This window comes from Martes martes (assembly GCF_963455335.1).
Source record: "Martes martes genome assembly, chromosome: 1".
NCBI lineage: Eukaryota > Metazoa > Chordata > Mammalia > Carnivora > Mustelidae > Martes > Martes martes.
Window position 1 is genome coordinate 193,792,861 of NC_137888.1, and position 22,325 is coordinate 193,815,185.

The 22,325-nt window shown below is 50.5% G+C and overlaps 1 protein-coding gene across 1 annotated transcript in view; it reads right to left on the reverse strand.

Annotated features, from left to right (window-relative positions):
* Window positions 1-22,325, reverse strand: part of CACNA2D3 (calcium voltage-gated channel auxiliary subunit alpha2delta 3) — an 866,841-nt gene that overhangs the window by 192,080 nt on the left and 652,436 nt on the right. Inside the window, exon 18 of the mRNA XM_080820180.1 lies at window positions 5,348-5,431. Within this exon, the coding sequence (XP_080676306.1) occupies window positions 5,348-5,431 (84 nt within the window). The remainder of the gene's footprint in view (window positions 1-5,347; window positions 5,432-22,325) is intronic.

The window sequence follows — 22,325 nt, forward strand, 5'->3', positions numbered from 1 at the left end:
ATAACCCAGGGTGTCAAGAATCAAGTCTTACCCATGACACCCTTGTTCTGTGACCACTCCGTGGCTCCATTTCCTCCTTTTCATTCATTCCATCAAAAGTGTCCTGAGCGAGGACTCCCAGACCCCAGGGATAGTGTCAGGTGCTATGTAACTGTGTTGATCGGTTTATAAAGCCCAGATAATACAGACAAATACCATCTTTTGAGCTTTTACAATATGGCAGACACAGGTTTTTAAACCCTCAACATAGGGCATTATTTTCCCTATTTTACAAGTGGAGAAACTGAGGCACAGAGTTAAGAAACCTGCCTATAGTCACACAGGCTCTGCCCCTTAAGCCCATGCTGTTAGTTTTGCTTCCCAAATCAGGAGAGAAAGCATTTAGACAAATTTAAAGCATTAATATAACAATTGTAGAGCATGAATACAAAAAGAATGTATTGTTATTTCTGGATTTTTTTTTTTTTAATGAAAGAAAAGGTTTTGAATTTGACCAGGCAACAGTCTTAGGTTTTAACTTTCCAACAAGTTCTAGGTTTTGTGAACTGGGGCTGACGGGAAGGTGGTTTCTGACCTCGTGACCACGGCAGGAAAGGGGGTTTTTGCACCTTTTCAACAGACTGTGTGGTGAGAATACAGCACCGTGAGACCAGAACAATCTAGAAATGTCACTTTTCCATTGGAGGAAACTGAGGTTTGAGAAGGGGAGCAACTTGCCCCAAACACTGGTCAGTCGGTGGCACCACTGCCCCAGGGGTCAGTTTATAAGACAAGATGGCGGAGGTACCCAGAGCAGAGACCAGAATAGTGAGGGAGTCTTGAAGCTCGCAGTCCCCACCAGGCCAGGAAGGGCAAAGATCGGTGGTGCTCTTCAGAACTAGCCAAATGGCCCTTGAATTTGCCACTACCTAGATTACAGCAGTGAGTACCTGGAGAAATGAAAATGGCCTGGCGGAGGAATATTCCCAAGCAAGTATGGGTGTGCCTCAATGTTAGCATATTACGTAGTCAGTAAAAAAATCACATGTGCCAATGTTCAACGTAACAGCGCCAAAGGAAAGCAAATTAAAACATCAACAATATGCCTTTATTCTCCTTATCTCATGCAAGTGTGATAATGCAGCGGACATTAAAGCAGCTCTCGTCACAGTGGGGTTGATAAAAGAAAGGTCATTCCTCTTCAGTTAGAAATAGTTTTCTGGGGATGGTGATCAGCTCCCCGGTCTCTCTGGGAACCACCCTCCTTCTCCTGGGTCCTGCATTATCCAGATCGGACGCACTTCCGCAGAGCCCCCAGGGAGCCTGTCTCTCTCGCCCGCACCCCAGAGCTGCAACAGCTTCGCGGACCATTCAGAGCACCCACATTACAAGCTGCTGGTCACGCTTCTGGTTCCATCACGAGCCTCCGGCTCTTCCTCCCGTGCTCGAGCTCGTTAAGGAAGCTCTCCCCCAGAGGTTCACTGGCCGCCTTGGGTTTTACGCATAAGTGTGTAATGATAGCTCGTTCTGCTGATGGTGGTTTGCTCTCCACATCAGAACATGAGCCTGACCTTTCCTGGGGCGCAGGTGGCACGCACTTCCAGGCCCCCAAGGCCAAGCCATGTGGGCCAAGCCAAGACAGGAAAGGGGAAGGGAGAAGCAGGAGATAAACAGGTCTGTCATTTCCAAGCAAGCGTTTAACCAGGATATGAAAACAGACTCAGGCACAGAGTATCCGTACAACAAAATCAAAATCCTCTCTCTCTCTCTCTCTTTCTCTGGGGCAGGGGGTGGGGGTGGGGGGAGCTGCACTTGGTTTGGCCACCCAGGGCTCAAGCATGAGCTGCAGAGACCCCAGCTGGAGTAGGTGTGAAGAAGAACAGATTAATGGGGCAAGTTCCCATCAATTTACCCCAGGAGAAGAGGTTTATGGAGCTTTCGAAAGAAAAGCCTCGAAGGAAATTTTCCACAGAATCATCGCAGGGAAGGCAAAATGTGAGTTGACTGGAGAGCCGCAGAAAAGGCTCACAGGGCAGCAGAAGGGGTTTCAGGGGGCCGAGGCCAACTCTGGCGGGTGTTTACAGCGCCACCCCATGGCGAGCCTTTGCTCAGCAGCCCGCTGCAAGGACTCCCCATTTCTGCTGCACCCCTCAGGGGAGGGTGCTGTGGGAACGCTGTGAGGGCACTGACACAGAGTCTTTAAGGACTCCTGGACTCAAGGGCATAACAAAGTTGGTCAAGAGCTTTGGAGCCAGGCGGCCTGGGCTGGAATCCACACGGTGTGCCTGTGGACCAATCCGTTCTCTGCCTCAGTTTCCTTACAGCAAGTTGAGGACAGCCGTTAACACTGACTTTGTAAAACCGCTGTGTAGACTCAGCAAGTTCCTCCACACATAGCACCGGGAACAGTACTGGCATACAGGAAGGACTCGCTATGTCAGTTATGATGATCTACATTTGTTTTTTCTCCTCATAGAAATAATCATGTTCACGGCGGAAAGTTTTAGGAATGACTAAAAGGTAACAGGAGGAAGAAGGATGCCATCCTTCAGTCCTTCAACCATCTGTAGGAATTTATAACCAAAGGATAAACTCCATTTTAAAAGATTTTTTTTTTTTTTTCCTTCCCAGAGGTGACCAACACTGGTGATTCAGGTCAGGCTATGGGTGTCTCGGGTTCCCTTCCTGGTTTCTGAGTTTCCAAAGAGCCTCCTTACTCACTGTATTTTGATGTGATGCCCAAGTCGCCTGGAGCCTGGCCCAGATGTCCTATTCATCCACCTCTAAACAGCTTCTAATTTTTCTCCCTCTTTTTAAGATTCTAATTTTAGCCAGTCTATTTTGCACATGTTTTAATAGTATTTGTGACCTCACATCTTTTTTGGAAGGACACAGGGTCTGTGTTATAAATACCATCATTACATTCAACAAGAGCTGGGCTGCCAAGGGAAGTAGGAAGCTCCTTCCAAGGAGTTCTCTGCAGCTGGGCAGGCTCTGCTTCATGGTCTTTCCCAGATCTTGACCCAAAGCCCGCCTTCTGTCACTTACATGCCAACCCCAGTGGTGCACACATGGGCATGTGGGATGACATGTCAATGTTACAAAGCTTCTCTGTGTAGGTTCCAGTATTCTCCAGTCAAGGGAGTGCAAATCTCTAGGAGAGAAATGGTGACCATCACCAAATGTGTTGGAGGTGAAGGAATTCACACTTGGAGTGTACCATGTTCCTCAAGGAAGTAAGACAAGAGACCCAAACCAGAGAGACCACGAGAGACCAGATGGAGCAGAGTAAGAGCAGTGAACTTGCAGGAGATGTGGGAACTCTGCAGGTGGACACTGAAAACCCAGTGCTGGGAGTTGGATGGAGGTGAAGAACATGTAAGAGGCTGGGAATCCGATGCTTGTAGCTCCAATGAGAAAAGAGGTTAGAGCAAGGAAGCCACCATGAATAAAAGGAGATATTAGCTCCTTGAAAATTAACTGGCGTGCAGGCAATGGCTAGAGTGAGCCAAGTCATAAATCTCTTCCAGTAACATGATGTGAGGGTTCCGAAGTGAGAACGAGCGTAAAGCAGTTTTCCTCCCCTGTTGATCCAAATGGATGGGACGGAGGGAGGGGGAGGCATGTTGACGACAAGGTTCCAGCCTTCTGGGAAAGGAAACCAAAAGGTCCAGTGGAGTCAAAATAAAGCAACTGATAAAGTGGAGATGGAAGAGAAATGAAAACAGCGGAACACGCCCTTCAGACACTCAGGGGCAATTCAGCAGCTGCAAAACCATGGGGCATTCATTCATGAGCGGGTCACCTGAGGATTAATGCTGATGAGAATAGTACAGAGACCAGCCACGGTCACAGACACTCCCCATGTCCACACCGTGGTGGACAGGCATTTTCATCTTTCAGCGTATTAACACACTGAAGAGTCACAACAGGTCTGAGGTACGTAGTATCATCATCATCCTCACTTCACTGGGAAAAGAAGGACCAAAACCAAAATTGAGGCACAGAGAGAATAACTGTGTGCTTGAGACCAACAGCCAGCAGATTGCCATCATGGGATTGGAACCCAGGGGGTCCAATGCCCCGGCAGTGCCCCCCCCCAGCTGCGCCAGCCTGCTTCTCAGTAAAAGCAGGTGGAAAGGGGAGAGCATGGACATTGGGCACGGCACAACCGAAAGACCCTGATGACCATGTTTAAGGAACAAGATATAAAACCCTCCCAGGTCATTGAGCTGACCCGACATCAGGCCACCAGCTGGTGGGGAAAAGAGGGCAGGTGAGGGAGTTGTTTTTTATCAAACAGTAGTTATTTTGTCTGAACTTGAGTTCCAAGAGTCCTAGTACAGATGAAGGAAATCAACTACACTTCTCAGATATGCTGCTTGCCTTTTACAGGCCAGGAAGAAACGCCAAGATTTACACTGGCTGAAACATCCAGGGAGCACAGGACACAAAGAGAAGAGGACGACAGCAAGAGAACCCAGCTGGGGAGTCCAAATGGTTCCCCTCAACAGCTCTTTGGAAAGCAGGACAGACTGAGGGAAAGACCCATGGATCTCTCCGCGGTCAAACGGAAGAAAGGACCCATGACAAGTCAGAGAGGACGCGGGCAGAGAGCTGTGGTCCTGGCATGGACGCACCACAGAGAAAGTCAAGGGCAAGGATCCAGGCAGGAACTCATGGGAAGTGACAATTTAATTAAGGACAGTCTGCCTACATTCACCCAAAGTCAGCCATGTTGAACAAATCTGATTTATTGAGGAAATAACAAGGAGACGGACAGGGTTAAGTCATGGGCATAAGGAAGGCTTTTGATACAGCGCCGAAGGCTGAGTCTGGGTGGGAAATGAGTGAATGTGCCCTCGCAGTGTGGCCGGAAGGGGGACGGCTGGGACAGCCCGGGAGACGGACCGCCATCCATGCAGGGGGGTCCTGGGTGGCTCTCTGAAAGCAAGGGTTGTGCCCATGGCATCCTGGCAAGTTCATCTGGCCCTGACTGGGTGGTGGGCACAGCCTTCTGCTGCCCAGCCGGGCTAGGGCCAGGCTCCCCTGAGGTGGCAGATTCCTTAAACTGCACTGAGGAAGAGTCTGGATGAACCCACAGCAGAAGGGACCAGAACGCAGCAGGGGATGGTGTCAGCTGACTGCCCAAAGCAGGCAGGCGGCCGGCTGAGCTGCAACCGTCCCAGCCAGCAGGAGACTTACTACCTCCCAGGGCCATGAGAAGAGCCCATTGTCTTCACATCCCTCTGGGGGCCAGGTGTCCTCTCGGGGGGCCCCTTGGCCAGCTCCTCAGGTGGCCGCCAGGTATAGAGGTGGGTCCCGTGGAGCACTGCCGCCTCACGGGCTTGGGAATCGAGTCACTTACCACGTCATCCCGGTCTTCCCACTCCACCTCAGAGAGGTCAACGCTGCTGTAGTTAGGCTTCCTTCGCTTTTTTCCTTCTTCGTACTGGCAGCAAGAGAAGATAAAGAAAAAGAAAAGGAAAAGAAAAAAAAATTTTTTTCCACGAATCATCAGCCAGGACAGCCTTTACCTCCCCAAGCCCTGTTTCTCGGATGGGGACTAAGTAGAGGGACGCTGGAGAGAACCTAGCGGGGTACAGTCCAACGGACTGTAAAAGCAGGAAAGCCCAGGCCCGTTGGCCCAAGCTGGGGGGATCACGAGCTGATGCTCCTTGATGTGAATTTACCTGGACTCGTTGCCTCCGAATCCACCAGAAGCAAAGCGAAGACTTCCCCTGCCTTCGTGGCACCTTTGTGGAATAGGGGAGCTCCTTCTCTGCCCCAAAGTTTTAAAAGCCATCCCTCTGTGACACAGGAAAGGGCTTTTCACCGTTTACCAAAAATGTAGTGCTATCCCTTTGTCCCCCTCCAGCCTCAAACCCGCGCCATACTCTTCAGCAAGGAAACAAAAGCACTGGCCTCCACAGTTGGGCTCAACATCCTGGCGACATTTTGTAGACACACGGAGCCTACTACTTGCTATCACACAGGCTACAGCAGGACTGAACTGAGTATGGCCTCTGTGCCCAGAGTAGATGTGGGTGCTAGGAGTCATTGCCAGACTTAATGGCCATGAGGGCATTTCTCTGGAAAAGCTCATGAGTGTCTTAAGAACTGGGAGAGTGGTTTTTCTTTTTTTGCCCTAAATCACTGGTGTTAGTCACCCCACAAGACTACCATTTTATCCGCTGGATGGGTGTATGTCTGGACGTTCCCGTGTCTCAGGGCCTTTAATGCTGGTGGTTGGGATGTTTATAATGTAGGAAAGTCTGCCCTCTACTGCGGGCTGAAGATAAGCAGCCCCTTTTAAGTTCATAAGCTATGGCCAATGGCATATTGGAAAAAACACCTATGTATGTACAGTTTTTTTCTTTTTCGGCCCCTAAGTTGGTCATCTTTGGATTGAATTGGTAAGATTCGAAAGGGGACAATGTCACTGTGTTTTCAGACCCCCAAAGCACAGGTTGCCATTGTGGACGCTGCTTGGCTGCTGTGGACACAGGTGCTAAAGGCACATCGTTGTGAAGGAGAAGATCACTGCCAAGATGTTGAACCACACAGATCTGAATGGGCCCCTAGTAGGACCAAGCGGACAGAGGCCAGACAGGGTAGATCTTGGCCACTGTGGGGCCAAACAGGGTCTAGTGGTTTTCCCGCCCTCTTATTCTTCCTGTCAAGTGCATTTCAGGAGGCCTGGGCTGCCCCTGGAGTGTGCCCACTCCAACCCTCCCCCCCACCCCTGGGAAGGCTGCATTGCCCCTGAAGGGCAGTGGGCTCGGGTCACCTGGGTCAGCCACCTGTCCACTCCCTTCTCTCAGGTTTTCCAGCTCACAGATGTTCAAGGTCAGTTTTAGGACATCGGATCCATCGCAGACAAAGAGGAGAGGAAGTGGCTGCCTGAGAGGCCGCTGTAAATGACAGCAGATTTGCAGTTGGATCCCGTTATGGAAACTTTGTGTGTTCATGGAAGCTCTGGACCTTGCGAGAGCCAGGCGGGGGCTGAGTGGAAGGAACAGAAGGAGGCGAGTGGAGCTGTCGCCCATGCCTCACAGTGAGGAGGTGCGATGGGGAAGGGGCCATATGATGCTAAAAGACTTGCCACATCCCTTCAAGGAGGCAGAGTCAGATGCTCTTGGACCTCTGTTAACTGCCTAATGGCCTCCAAGCTCCATTTTGGTAAGAGCCTTACTGAGAGCTGCCAGTTGCCCCCAGAAGCCCACGCACCCCAGCTTCTGGGCATTAAAGGCAGAGCTTTCGTGGGTGGCACAATGCTAGGTCTAAAGTGGTTTTTGTTGTTGTTTGTTTTTTCTTGTTTTGTTTTGTTTTTTGGTGAGAAGTACTTCCTTTGGTTATTTCAAAATGCTCCTTTATTTATTTATTCAAATACATTTATCAGATACCTAGGAAGGACCCAGGACTATAAATAAAGCCAACGAAGCAGTCTGTCTTTCTTCTCCAAGGACCTGCTTGCAGTTTATCACCCTTAATTTTGCCTTTTCAAGGTCAGTTTATCGCCCACCGCACATACAGGAAAAGAGGCGGTCACAAGCTAAATAATGGGTAAAAGGACACTTTAGATAAGATCCCACAGCCAGCGTGGGGCAGGATACCCCCACCCACCACCAGCCCCTGACCAAATTTTCATCGCGAACCTCACGTTATTTCAAACACTCCTAAAGAAATTTAAAAAGACTCCCGAGGTCCCAAGCACCCAATGTTCCCTTAGCCTCAGAAAATGTCCATTTGTCTTTGTGAGAGTGGTTTTGCCACTTACTAGGCCTGTGATCCTGAGCAGGGCGCCAAGTTCCTCCACGGTCCCCTTTTCTCAGTCACAAAATAGAAAAAGCAATCGTACCTCCCGGGCAATGGTAGGTTGAGAGATTAACTATATACTGTATGCAAATGGACAAAGCCATTCCTGGCACAGAATCAAGCCTTAATATATAGCTAGCATGATTCCTGAGAGCCTCATGAGCTTGCTAGCCAAGACACAGGCTCATCGTATACAGTTGTCTAATAGGTCATTTCCTTGAAACGAAGGTGACCCATTCAGTGATTCACAGAGGCTACATCTCTTATGCACCGAGACTTGTGGACTGTAGCTCAGCTGGGACTCGAGACTGTCCCAGCAGAAAAACTCATACCTGTGCTAAAAAGCCCCAGGTCCTTTCAGATGGTACTTGGCAATTCTGTAAGCCACAGATTTGTAAGTGAACCCTTGACTTCTGACCACTCTTGGATGTCCTTCTTCATTTCTTTTCGTATAACTATGCAAGGAATTCAGTACTTTGCACTTTTGATATTCAGGAAACCTGGAGGTGAAGAGGCATTCACAGTGGGCTGGTCCACAAGCCAGTGAGTCTAAGTAATTTCATTTCACTGAAGGAAACAGGCAGGGCTGTGGATACCCGTTCTAGAATGCCATTGTGGGAATGGCCCTCTGCAATGTCTGCTTAACCGGGTTTGGGAGACCGGTCTAAAACGCTTCCCACTGGGGTATTTATTAATGGGTGAGCTCCTTCAGAGTGCAAGCAGTAACGTAGCCGAGTGATTATTTTGAATGAGAGAAGGAAAAATCAGTGGCTGTTGCATGAAGTAAGACAGGTTGAGGGTGATGAGTAAACGCCAGGTCCACCTTTATCTTCTCTCCCATTAGGAGAGCGTATGGGAAGGCTAGAGATGAGACCTCCGCAAGGAAGACACTTGAGCTGTGCACTGCCTCCAGTGCACATCTGGAGGAGTGGAGGAGTGCACATCTGCTAGCGCCATTAAGGTGGTAGGATGTGAACTTGAGCTCCTCATAACTATCTCTGCTTCTGCTTGGAGAGAGCCTTCCTGAGAATGAAGCCAGTGCAGAGCAAGCAGAGAAAAGACAGGAGAGAGTCCTGAAAACATGGTGTGTGTGCCTGGATCAAGCTGCGCCTGAAAGCTTTATGCCCTTGGATGTTTGAGGTACCAAATATATGCTCTCCACATTACCCCTTTTCCCTCTTAAAGATTTTTTTTTTTTTTTTTTAAAGCTGGCTTGGGTTTTAAGCATAAGGAACTGTGGAGTTCTGACTTGGATATATTTAATGCCTTTAACATTTTCCCTTGTAAATGAACCACTTTTAAAGTACATTTTAAGTGAAGTGTTCCTAACAGTTCTTTAGGAGCATGTGACCTGAAAAATATCTATCTCACTGTCACTGTAGATAGACTACTGTGTTTGAGTATGGCTGATCCCCTATCTCTACTCTCCCTATGAGAGGAGAGATGTGAGGCCACAGAGCAAGAGTGACAGAAACAGAAGTAAACCTCGGCCTCCTGGGCCAGCTCTCCCCTGTCCCTCCAGATTTAGCCTCTGACACATCCTGGATCCACCAGCTCCACTCCCTCTCTCCCTGCGTGAGGATCTCGTTACTGGGGCTGAGGCATCGGATATGGCATTTGTTAGTGTATCTATAAACTGTAACTTCCTTTGAAAATGTGATTAACGAATTGCGAACGGTTTCCAAAGGTTTATAAACAGATACTTTGAGAGCCACGGGTAGGTTTGTAGTTTTTGGTGCCTGTTTTATGAAAAAAATATGTGGGGGAGAATTTAATAAGGAAAGATATTCTGTGCTATGAAATACTTTGAGGTGGGGTTTCAAATAAAGGCCAGATGTGGTGAACACACAAACCAGCCTGTGGCCTGGGAGGACAGGACAGGACGGGCACCCATCTGAGGGGCCAGCAGGAGCCATAAGGGGGCACGCCTTCCATGCCTGAACCCGCCAGGTGGTGTTTCCTGGATTCCATGAGTGTGCTCGCTGGGGTTACCTACAGACTGACTTCCAGAAGCACAACGGAATAGTCTAAGGTGATGGTCACATTCACATTCATTCGAAAAAAACAAAAACGCCTTTGCTTTTCCTGTGTGTTTTTGGGAAGGGCCAGAGGAAATCATCTACATACAGCCAGGCAGCCTCCGTGAGACACATATTGTGTATGCTAATAATTGATAAATTGTACGTGCCGCTCCACGCTGCCAACAGGAAGGAAGGAGATGGGGCTGGGAGGCCCACAACTGGAGAGGAAGAAAACTTGCCCAGAGCTAATGCCATCTGGTGCAGGGGTGTGGCCAAGGGTGGGGAGCCAGCCACTGTCTGGGCAGATGTTCTCTCCCAAGGCTGGCAAGGCCCTCGGCTGGTGAACACCTTTGCCACCTCCCCCAAGGCCTGAGTCTCCTCTCGTCCCAGGGCCTGAAGTGGTCCTTTCAGGAGAAGGAAAGGAGGCACATCTTCTCTCCTCTGCACACAAGACAGCATGGCCTAATGGCTTCCGAGCACCTTATTCCTTCTTTCCTGCCTCCATCCAGTCCCTTATTTGCTCCTATACTCACCTGCATCCCCCCCAAATACACTTATGAGGCACTAAGCCAGGCCTGGGGGAGCCTCAGCAAAGCATGGAAAAGCTGTCTGAGCAGGGTCGTCTCCTGCACTCAAGGTGTAGGTCAGGACCCACTGCTTGCCCATCAGGGCGGTTGGAGAGCAGGTAGCAGCCTGGATCTCCGAATCACACACAGGCTGCATGTTCCGTGGCAGGTGTGCATTTCTCTGAGCCCTGTGCTGCTCGTCTGCAGGGTTGGGTAACAGCATTTAGCTCACAGGGCTGGCATGGGAAGCAAATGGGCACAAATGTAGCACAGCACAGAGTGTGTTCTGACAAACAGTCTCGAGAAACGCCCACTAGGCCAACACCAGTAAATGCTAACGTCATTACCGATTCAGGGATGTGACAGCCCCTGCCTCCCCCCAGCGCCAAAGCTCATGGGATACACTGTTTCTTTACAGTGTGGCTGTTTAATCATATTTCTAGCCTTTGAAAGTGGCAGTTCAACCTGGTGTTGCGGTCCATTCTTCTCAAGGTCAAAGGGAAGGGCCGCAAACGGGACATGGCCCCAAGGCCCCAAACCTGAGACAGGGCTATAGCTTTGTCCCCTAGAATTTGCAAGTCAGGTTCTCTGGCTGTCATGCAAGGTCCAGCCTCAGAGGGGGTGGCCCCAGTCAGCGGAGACTCAGTAGAAGCGGAGTATCGGACACTGCTCTCCCGGCGATAGTCCACATTTAGTTTAAGCTTTTGCTGTTTTTTAAGTACCCCCCACCCCGATCCCCGATTTTCCATGTAAAAACTGCTCACTGCAGAAAATTTGGAAAATACTAAAAAATACTAAATACTAAATACTAAAAAGTGCAAGAATGGAAAACAAAATATTGCCCTTGCTATCACAAAACAGGCAACAAGGGCATCGCCACCCACTATTCGGCTAGCTGGCCCAAAGGTGAGTCCTTGGAAGCAGTTACTGCTTCCAGTTCTCTAAGTTCATTGTTTCTCCCACAAGGAATTTATAAAATGTAGCAACCAATCTGTTCTGCTTTCCAAGCGACTGCCTTTAGCAAAAAAAAAAAAAAAAGAGAGAGAGAGAGAGAGAGAGTTTTCTGCCGGCCAGCTTCTCCCTCACCTCCTATCATTGCTCAGGAAGAATGAATGCTCTCCTTCCAGGCACGGTGCTAAACGCAGCGTGTACCTCCTTGGAGGGTTGATCGCCCCACAGACGGGCAAACATGGAGTCCAGGGATGCAGCACAGCTGATGGACTGAGCGATTCAACCCCACCTCTGCCCGGTGGCTCAGCCTTGGGTCCTCACCACACTCTGCAATGTCTCCCTGGAGGGGGTCTCAGCTCCGACGGCGACCACCCACAGCGCTGCACACAGCAGGCATGTTAAATGGGTGCAGAACCATGGCGGAAACCCATGCAAGAGTCAGTTTCAGTCTGAGAACAAGTAACGACGCACTGAAGGCATACACAGAGCTGGCATCGGGCCACGTATACAGGACACGCAACGCCAGGCCCATTAGCCAGTATCTGACTCAGAGTCCCAGACAAGTCTGGTGGCATCCGATGGCACTGTGGTAGCTGGGATTTCCATCAGAATGGTGCTGACCCTTTAGTGGTGTGCCGCCATGGGGCTCAGACCTTGCTAGGTAAGCTAGATGACAGGATGGCAGAGACAAGCACGGCGATGTCCTGATGAGTCTGTATACGGAGATGAAATCCTTCGTGCACATGGGAAGATGAGAAGCCCAGATACGCAGGAGGGAAGCCCGGCGGCTGTGTCCCAAAGCAGCCGGAAGGTGGGAGAGACACAAGTGGGCATGTCCAGACAACAAGGCTTTTCCTTTTTCCACCAGATACCATGCTCTTACTAATTAATGTTTTTAAGTGTCTCAAAGATGAAAAGATCCCCGTGCTCTCTTAGTGTGATTACAAAATCCTTTTGATAGTTGTAAAACTCAAACAGCTTTCGTATTTTTTTAAAAAACAACAATTAACAGGCTGCTTTGAAAACCCAAATGACCTTTATCTCAATCGGTGTCCTCCAAGTCGCCGTGAGTCACCCACATGGTGTGTGGGGAGGAAGCGGCCCAGCTCTGCCAGCGGCTTTGACCTTCAGCGTGGCTTCTCCATGGCGGCTGGGCTGAAGTTCCCATTCCCAGGAAGCCGGTCTGTCTTGTCATAGCCAGCGAGTCATAAAAATGAGAATCGGGCTGAGTCGCGGGGGCGGGAGGAGCTTTCGTGCCAGCAACGGGCCTGGGAAGCAGGGACGCTGACCCGGAGAGGGGAGTGCAGGACCTGAGTCAGGGGAAGGGCCCCTTCGGGGGGAGGGGGGTGGGGGGGAGAGCAGCCTGTAGCAGAGAAGGCAGAACCCGAATGCCACTTGCAAAGGAAAGACGCCTGTGGGTGCTTAGAAGGCAGCCCCTCTGACAGGTTAGAACTCTTTGGACAAAACCCACACTATGGTTTTCTGGGCAAAGCTTAGATGCAGATCAGCCTTCAAAATGAATTTCAGGAGCTCCTGTCTGGCTCAACTGTTTCAGTGTCTGACTCGATTTCAGTTCAGGTCATGATCTCGGGGTCGTGAGATGGAGCCCTGAGTCAGGCTTGTGCTGGGTGTGGAGTCTGCCTGGGATTCATTCCCTCCCTCTCCCTCTGCCCACCCCACAAGCCCCCACCGCTTGCTCACCCTCCACTGCTCTCTCTAAAAAAAAAAAAAGAAGAAAAGAAAAGAATGAATTTCAAAGTTCCAAACACAGTTGCACCAAGATCTTAAGCACCCAGTGCCATATTCCAAAGCTGATTTCATACAAAGGTTGGAGATACCTGAGTCATTAGGAAATAACATCTAGGATAACAAGAGGACCTCTATAAGTTGAAAGTATGTGACACTTGCCAAGGCAAGTTTTCTGCACATTTACAGAACTTTAGTTGGCATTATTCCCTCAAGCAAGAGACCCTTGGGAATTGAAATGTGTCAGGCTATTTTGAACATGTACTATAATTGGGCACCACAAGGAGACTTCAATTTTGGAACTGCCAAGACAATAAATTTTCTTATTCACTCAGGTGAGATCAGAAGATGAGACACGTTTCCTGTCCGGGGGTGCTGTAGCTGAGCGTCCACACAGACCAAGCTCTCTTCTGGGCGTTTCCTCCCGTGGCCAGCACCTCTCCACACCTTCCTCACCTGCCACCCCCCGTTCCCAGTGCCTCTTCTTGCTCAGCTCCCGGGAGAAGTCTCCAGTCTTATTGGTTCCCCTTGGAGGGATGGTGCTTGGAACCGAGAGACCTCTCTCCATGTTCAGGTTTCTGTGCTAACTGGCATGACAGCAGGAAGTGGGCAATGAATTTGCAAGTGAAGGAAAGAGAGGGAGGAAGGAGAGAGGGAAAGAAATCCCTCCTTCCAAGCTACCGCTATCCCAGACTCTGCTTTATGCCTGTGATGGGATCAACCTATATCAGAAGGCTGAGCCTTCCTCAAACCTATATGAATGTGTGTGTGTGTGTGTGTGCATGTCTGTGTGTGCGCTCACGTGTGCACGTGATTTTATCTAGGGGAATGCTTGGCATGATGTCTTTATTTTGTTTCTCTTTTTCTGCTTAAAGTTTTCAAGATATTTGTGAAGGAAGAGACGACATAAAGGGATCAATCCTCCTCTGTGCCCACATCTTCCAAGGATGTTTCTCTGATCCTTTGCTAGAGTCTATCTCCCTTCTCCCCTGGGGTGGCCCTTGCTCTCTGCACCTTACCAAGGACACACAGTATTGTAGCATCAATATGCCTGTGACCATCTTTCCCACCCACCTGCCCAGCTGCTCTCTGCCCTGGCCACATCTTGAACACCAAACTGAGCAGGCTCTCATCTGTCACTGCTCTGTCCAGCCCACTGGACTGGTGACCCAGCAAAATATTTGGGTTTGATTCTTTTTTTTTGGGGGGGGCAGGTGATTCTGAAATACACTGATCTATCTAAAAAAAAAAAAAAAAAATTCTGGATGCATGCTGGTCTGAATAAGCCCAAGAGACTTCTGATGTCGCCCGTGACTCATAGGAAAACCAAAGGTCCCCTGCAAGGCTGACTCAGTCCTCTGGGTCTTATGTTTGTCTGTGATCATGAAGATGTGGGCAGAGGCTGGAGAGGCGAATAGTCAGAGAAAGAGGCCAGTGGGCCAGGCAAGGCAACCAGGGCTCATCAAACCACCATGTCCATTGCTTTTATCTTCAACGTGTATCTTGAAATTGAGTCCTCTCCATCCTTCTCGCCACCAACTTAGTTTCAGCCACCACAATACCCTCCCTCCCCCTGATAAGGGTGAGCATCTCCTAAGCCCCCTTGCATGGATTGTGCCCCTGCCATCCACCGTTCAGGGTCCAGCCAAGGGGGTTCTTCTGCAACCAAAACCACCACTTGGCCTGGAATCCTCTGCCTATGGCTCTGACCTCCCTCTCACCACTTCCCAACTCCCTCTGTACTGCTCTCCAGCTAGATCCAGCCGGCTGCTAACAATGTTATCACCATCCTTGCCTTCAGGCCCCCGCATCCTTCCCCCACTCCAACTGTTCCCAGCACTCTTTGCCCCAGCTCAAAGTCTAGTGTCTCCTAGGACCCAGAGGAGGCAGCAGCTCCTCTGGGATGTCTGCTGCCCAGTGCTGTGCTCTCCTAACCCTCCTGCGGTCTCTTCATCTCCACACCCATCACAGCGTACTGCAAGTTTGTTGCTTACTTGCCTATGTCCCCCACTAGGTTCCAAGATCTTTGGGAAAGAGGCTGCTTCTCCTTTGGCATCAAACCTGCCCGTGCCAGGAGAGTGCCTGGCAGAAGGTTCACTGCGAATCGTTGTAAACAGAGTAAGCAAACACATTGGGACCTATATTCATTGCATGAGCACGTGTATAACACATATTACGTGCCTGGCCACTTCTAGACCTCATGGGAACATGAGCTCATTTTATCCTCAGAACAATCCCCTCCAGAGGCCCTATTTTTGCACTCATTTTTCAGCACAGGAAACTGAGGTGGGGGAGGTTGAGTGACTTGTCCAAGGTCACACAGCTGACGGGGGAGGCTGAGGCGGAGACCGACCCAAGCCTTAGAGACTGCTCTGGCTCACAGACTGACATATCCTGGTGGCCCTGAGGTTGCCCCCAGTGGCCAGGGGCTTGCCTGTGATGTGCCCTGCGAGGGCACCAGGAAGGGATGACCACAGGGTGACCTGGAATCACAGTCAGCCACCTCTCTGCCATTCCACATTGAGTAGAGCTGAACCTCGATGGTTAACTCTCAAAGGTCTCTTTCCATTAAACGTACGGGAAGGTACTGTTTCTATTTGTATCGGAGCCTGGATGAAGCAGGCTCCATTTCCTGACATGGGCATTCCAGTCATAGGACCCACAATCCTGCTGCAATGGTAGGAGTCCCGGAATTGCCTTCACCTGTCCCAGTTCCCCCCAAACCCTCTTCCCCAAATGTAGCTAGAAACTGAGACACTCCAGGAGAGGCTTTCTGGGAGAAGCAGGCATTTGGGTCCTTGGGCTTTTGATTCAATTTGATTTCAATTTTGATTCAATTTGATTCAATTTTGATTCAATGTGTGTGTGTGTGGTGTCTTCCTTCTAGATGATGCTCTAGACTTGTCTCTGGCAAAGTGCAAGCACAGGGCTGCCTAGGGTGAACGGTGTGCCTTTGTCAGACTTCGGTTTGGTAGTCACTGGGTCCAATAGGGAGCAGCCACTGTGGCTATAAGTATCCCCCTGACTCGATCCTCAGGGGATCCCCAAAAAGCCCCGCACTGCAAATGGGATCCCAGAGCCTCCTGGGTAGAGGCTGGCAGGTCAGCCAGTCATTTGGGATTTCTGACCCTGGCCAGCTGCCTGAGCACTCCTCCCCGAGAAATCCCCAGCCACAGCCCAGAGAAATGCCAGCTGCTGGGTGGCCTTCTACCAGGCCATCACCTGTAGGAGGGGCTCAGTGGCACAAGAACAGGGGAAGACCCCATCCCAAGGAGAAAGGGGCAGGGAGGCCGAGGAGGAATTGCAGCCAAAGCCCTGTCTGGCTGAGCCAAACTACTTTCTTGTCTCCATATTCCGAGCGTATCAGGGCTCCCCTCCACCCTCCAAACACCCACAGAGAATGCAGAAGCGGCACCTGGGGAGCCCGTTCAGAAATACACGTGCCCACCGCTTGGCTATAAAAGTCAAGCGAGGATCGGAAAGGTTCAGGCACCTTCTCGGCAAAGTGCAGTGGTCAGGCCGGCGGCGCAGTGGGCATAATTAAATTACGGTGCCCAAGAGCCCATGGTGTCAACCTTTCTATTTGCATTCTTTGGGTCTTATCATTTAGGATTATGTAAAAATGACAGCTGCTTATAATTATTTGGAGGTTGGATTGCAATAATTAAAACCATCTGCCTTTATCTTACCGCTACCAAACTTAACCCCGAGAGGTTGGGTCTACTGAACTTCAAAGAGGGAAGCAAGAAATAAAAGAAAAACTCCGCACATTACTAACAAATTTCTCGTGATTCATTTAAATGTATAACCAGTTATTCCAACAGCCTTCAAACCTTTAATTATCTTTTAAATATATATAATTTGGGACTGCTAATTAGATAGCAATTTAATGCCCTCATGGGGATTCAGATGCACTATCTTTCTAAAATGTAAACTCCGGGAGGAATAATCATTGGCATTCAAATGATTGAATTCTTCAGTTATTCAAATGAGTGTGGGCATTTTCACTGTTGGAATCATCTGAATAGTCTGCTGTCAGCCCCAGCTGTAGGGTTTACAGGGCTCCTCAAGCAAGCAGGGGTAAGGCTCGGCTTTCGCCCTGTCCAAGACCAGCCCCTGGAGAGAAACCAGCCGGGCTCCTGGGGAAAGCCTAGCAACACTCGCACAGCTCAGTTAAGCCTCCTCTGAGACACAGATGGTTCTGTCTTCCTATTTTAAGGAGGAGCAAACTTTCCTGGAATTTACAGTTATGAAAGCTTTAAGGCTTGCTTTGCAGGCCTTCTCCATGCCGGTCTGCCCGCTATTGTCGGGGCAGTTAACATTTTAATTAACAACACCCTCCCTGCGACAGGCTGCTGCAGAGGGAGGAGGTGAGGGCTTCCACTTCCTGTGTATTCCTACCCCCGTGGAGATGGTCCTTTAAATCATATAAAGATGTGCATCGCATGCAGAAAAGCAATTGATCAATGGATGACACTGGGCAATGACGGAAGCCAGCTCTCCCATCTCAGACCCTCCATAGGGCCAGGGTTTGCATTCCTGAGCTGGGGCTAGTAGCAAGCAGCTGAGGCTCATTTCCCCCAGGAGGGGAAGGAGGTGCAGACAAATCTATAGGAATTTTTAAGAGATCATTATTCAACACATTGCATGTAATTACATTTTGATGAGCTTTTTATTGCTAATTCATCATCCAAGATGGGGCACTCTAGATATGAAATTAATCTAGTAAAACAAAGGTCAGAGTGCGTCCAGTGTAAAGAAAGGCTTTGTCCTCATCAAATCTTTTCACCAAACAATAAAGCGGCAGAGGATGTTATCTCTAAACCAGATTTCCTTAAAACGCCTGCCCTTGATTATTAACGGCACAAAGCCCGTGCTCCCTGGTACTTCGGAGCGCACGTGCGGATCCTCCAAGTAGGCTGGTGTGATGTGAGTTCATGCACAGGGGTCTGAAAGGAATGGAAAATGTGGTGGATGGCGTCACATTAATGCCAAGGGTGGAGTGGGGACACACAAAAGTGCATCTGACGCTCTAGGCTACGGCAAATCGGTTTTTGCAGAGAAACACGGGTCCGCTGGGGTTCTGAATTGAGTTTTCCCTCTGAAGCAGCCCCAGAGACCAGGATTCAAGAGCAAGGTATTCACTTGGGAGGGGTTCCACGGAAATGCCTGTGGGGACATGGCCAAGTGACTTAGACACCAAGAGAGACAGGCGGCCAACACTAGGGGCATCCTCAAGCCTCCTAGCGCCTTGGGCAGCTGGATCGCAGTCCCACCGCAGGGCTCCAGGGGGCGCTGCCAAAGAGGCACCTGGAGATACCAGGCTTGGGAGGTGGGAGTGCTCGCCAGTCTTCTAATTTCCCGGCACCTCTGGCCTGCTGTGTGCCTCAGAGGAGCGCACTCCAGAAGCCGGGGGAAGTCTTCAGCCGAGTGCTGGCAGCTGCAAGTCAGGATGGTGTGTGTGGAAAATGGCAGGGACCGAAGGGACAAGGGCAGAGTGTCACGGGCTTCGCTAAGTTTCTTCCCAAGTGGGAGCCTATCAAAAGAACCTCCAGTCACCTCCCCCTTGTGCTTCAGAATTCTGTCCTAGATGTACCGACAGGTTCCAGACGCGCGACATCTTGAACATCCCAAGCCTCAGTGTCTTTGTTTACACTGTTCCTTCAGCCTCAGTGAGTCTCCCAACAGCTTTGCACGATGATTTTTTTTTCCCCTCCCTCAAGGCTGAGCTAAACATGCCATTCCCAGGAAGGGCTCTCCCTGACCATCCAGCTAAGGAAGGGGCCTCTCCCTACTTTTTTGTTTTCTCAGATCCTTGTTTCTTTTGGAGAGTTGATCCAAAATGTGTAGTGCTTTTTTATTTGTTTGTTTACTTAGGAGCTTTAAAAAAATCTGCAGGAGATTGTAAACAGGAAATGAAGGGGATTTATGTCTGTCTTGTCTTGTGGCCAGATCTCCAGCATCTGATAGAGCCCGTGAGATATGCCCAGTGAATACATGCCAGGTGAGGGAGGGATGGTGGGAGGGAGGGAGGGAAGGGAGGGGGGAGGGAGGGAGCGAGGGCGGGAGGGAGGGCGGGCTCACCGCATCAGCAGTGGGAGAAGGAGCTGGTTATGCATCTGGCATCTGAAGGGCCCTTTGCTGCTCCCAGCTGTGCTGGCCTGGATTGCAGACGGTGACCTCAAGCTTCTAGGCTGCACACCAGCTCCCCGCGGCCTCCTCCAGCCACCCCGTCCACAGCAAGACACCAAGTCCTTTTATAAAGTCTACTTCTTATCGGTATTTCCACCCTGGTGCTTAAGAATATAGCCTGTCATCAGTTTCCTGGATGTGAGTCTTGTCTCCCCACCGACTCACCCCTCCCTCTCTTCCGCTGGGTACCTCACCAGGCCATGGATATACACGGGGGAGCAAAACACAATCCGATCCGCATTCAGGTGGCTTGCCCTGCAGTCAGGGGCAGATGCGTCAGGATATTTGTATAATGCAGTGCAGAGGCCAACTCGTAGTCCTATGCAAGAAGCCTGGTTGGGTGGGGAGAAACCTCTCTGGGGAGGGAGGTGGGTGGCGGGTAGAAGGGGTGCAGACTGGGGTCCCTGAGAGCTGGGGCCAGAACCACACCCAGCAGAGGCTCCCAGACTTGGGGATTTCAGGGCTGTATCGGCTAGGCTGCTGTCGTTGTAAGCAACAGGTCTCAGTTTCTTAATCACTCGGGCAAAAGGGGAATTTACTAGAAGGGTATATGGAAGCTCTCTGCTCCCACTGCACTGAGAGGTAACTACTTACAAGAATAATCAAGGCACTAATGGGGGGTCTCTTGCTCTTCCTTCCCTTCCTTCCTCTCTCCTCCTTCCCGTTGCTTTCCTCCCATCCTTCCATTCTTCCTTCTTTCTTTCTTTTTTGGCAGAGTCAGGACTTAAGACAAGCAAACCTTCCGTCTGCTCTTACCTTTGTATCAGTCAGGGCCCCAGCAGGAAGCACATGGCATAGTCACGCCGGCTAATTAAGGAAGGTTTAATAAAGAGGCTATTGTAACGGGCAGTGTGGGCAGGCTGAGGGGGACGAGAAGAAACGGGGCACTCCCCCGAAGCCAGGAGCAGTGGGGCCCTTCTGCCCCACTGAAGGGACAGAGCCCCCAGAGAGAGGAGAGACTGAGAGAGAGAGAGAGAGAGACACGGCGAGGCTGATGTGGCTTTAGACTGGGTGCAGCCGGTTTCGGGGGCACAGGGCTGAATGTGTACCCCACCCCACCGACCTCTCTCTCCCTCTTGCGGTGTGGGGGGGGGCACTCGCCAAACCCCACCCAGTGCCCAGCGTAGAGGATCCGCTGCTGAGTGCCGTCCGGACCAGTGTGCTGGGGCAGAGAGCAGAGCAGAAGGGGAAAAGTGTCTGCAGGAGTTAAGGGAGGCTCTCCAGCCCAAACTGCACGCTGCCAGAGAACCTTATAACAATGCTTCCTAATTAAGGACCTCTTTTCAAGGGAAAGGATTTAACTTTCTGAAAAATGACCAGATGTCATTGTCTATCATCATCCTTTTTTTTCCCCCTTTCCCTGGAAAACAGGCCCAAATTTGCTTTCTGACCGATAGTTCTTGGCCAAGGCATTAGCTACTCCGTATAGGGTGGGCACCATCCCACAGGACACTTAAGACGACAAAACACACACAGATGCTCTCCTGGAGTCTGAGTGTGGACCCGCTAGGTAACCCCATGCCCTTGCTGCCAGTCCCCCCACCTGCTCAACTCCGTCTACGCCCTGAGTGCCCAAGCACACGCCCAGCACAGAACTTGGGGACCTGGCGGCTGTTTTCGGAACACAGGGTAGCTTCTGCCCACCAGATCCTGGCACCCCATGACCTTGCCTCCTCCTGGGGCTCTCGAGGTGAAAACGCTCCCTGCTCGGGGCTGCTCCTGGCACCCAAGTGTCCAGACCAGGGCCGCGCAAACAGTGCCTTCAGCAATGTCCTCCAGAGGGAGGCATGCAAGTCTCTGTCTTCTCCTTTGCCAAATGATGTATTTTAAAAAGAACGGGCTTGCTACACGGGGCTCCCACAGCCTTGTTTATTTTTTCTCAGAGAACACAGTCCTCTGAGCAGATACACTTACTGGGCATCCCTTAATTCTTTCTGTGAAACGAAACGGAATGGATTCAGACCAGGCCTGAGGTGGCGTCGCCTGAGTTTCACTCTGAGAAGGTGCCCGGGCAGGGACACCATCTGCGCGGGGACACGGCACACGGCGGTGCCCGGGCGCCACCTACTGGGGAGTCTTCTTCAGTTCCTCAGCAGCCTGAGAGGAGGGCGAGAGGGAATTCTACCTAGCCCGTGAGAGAAAGGTTTGGAAGGGACGTGAAACCCCCGACAGGCTCCTGCATGGCTCTGAGACCAGAGCAAGAAGTCGTGTGTCTGGGGCGCCTGGGTGGCTCAGTGGGTTAAGGCCTCTGCCTTTGGCTCGGGTCATGATCCCAGGGTCCTGGGATCGAGCCCGCATCCGGCTCTCTGCTCAGCAGGGAGCCTGCTTCCTCCTCTCTCTCTGCCTGCCTCTCTGCCTACTTGTGATCTCTGTCAGTCAAATAAATGAATAAAATCTTAAAAAAAAATAAAGAAGTCGTGTGTCTGGTCAGGGCTAAGGAGAGCCATCCTACGGAGAGCATGGAGACTCTCCTGAGCGGGGGAAAAAATATCCTCTAGAGGATGGGTGGATGCAGTTGGTGTGCATGCCACCTCCTCTGGGAAGCCCTCCTGCATTTCAAGGCACCTTTCCTCAAGAAAAACATTTAACTTAGCATTTAACTGCCACTGTGAGCCCGTAGCTCCTCTTGGCCTCTCTCTTGCTGTCAGGGAACTCTTGCTTTGTGCAGTGAGCTTCTGTGGGGAGAGACACCTTTTTACCTACTTCTACGTCCCAATGACTAGCACAGTGCTGGACTCTAGGAGCATCTGATGAACCGTTGCAGGCCACCGGGAGGGCAGAAAGAGGAGGGACTGGCCAATCACATGTAATTCAGTTTCTGTGCCTGATAGGGCAAGCACTCAATACACGTTTGATGAGTAAATGTGTGGCACCTGCACTTCTCATTTATTGTGGGAAATTGGTACCCAGACATGTAGTCATCAACATCATTCAAACATCATCAAAATCATTCAACAAATACCTACCGACTCTCTTCTATGCAGTAGCAAAATCCCAGGAGCCCTCAAGCGACAGGAGGGGAAAATTTGAACACATCAACATTTCCCAGGGG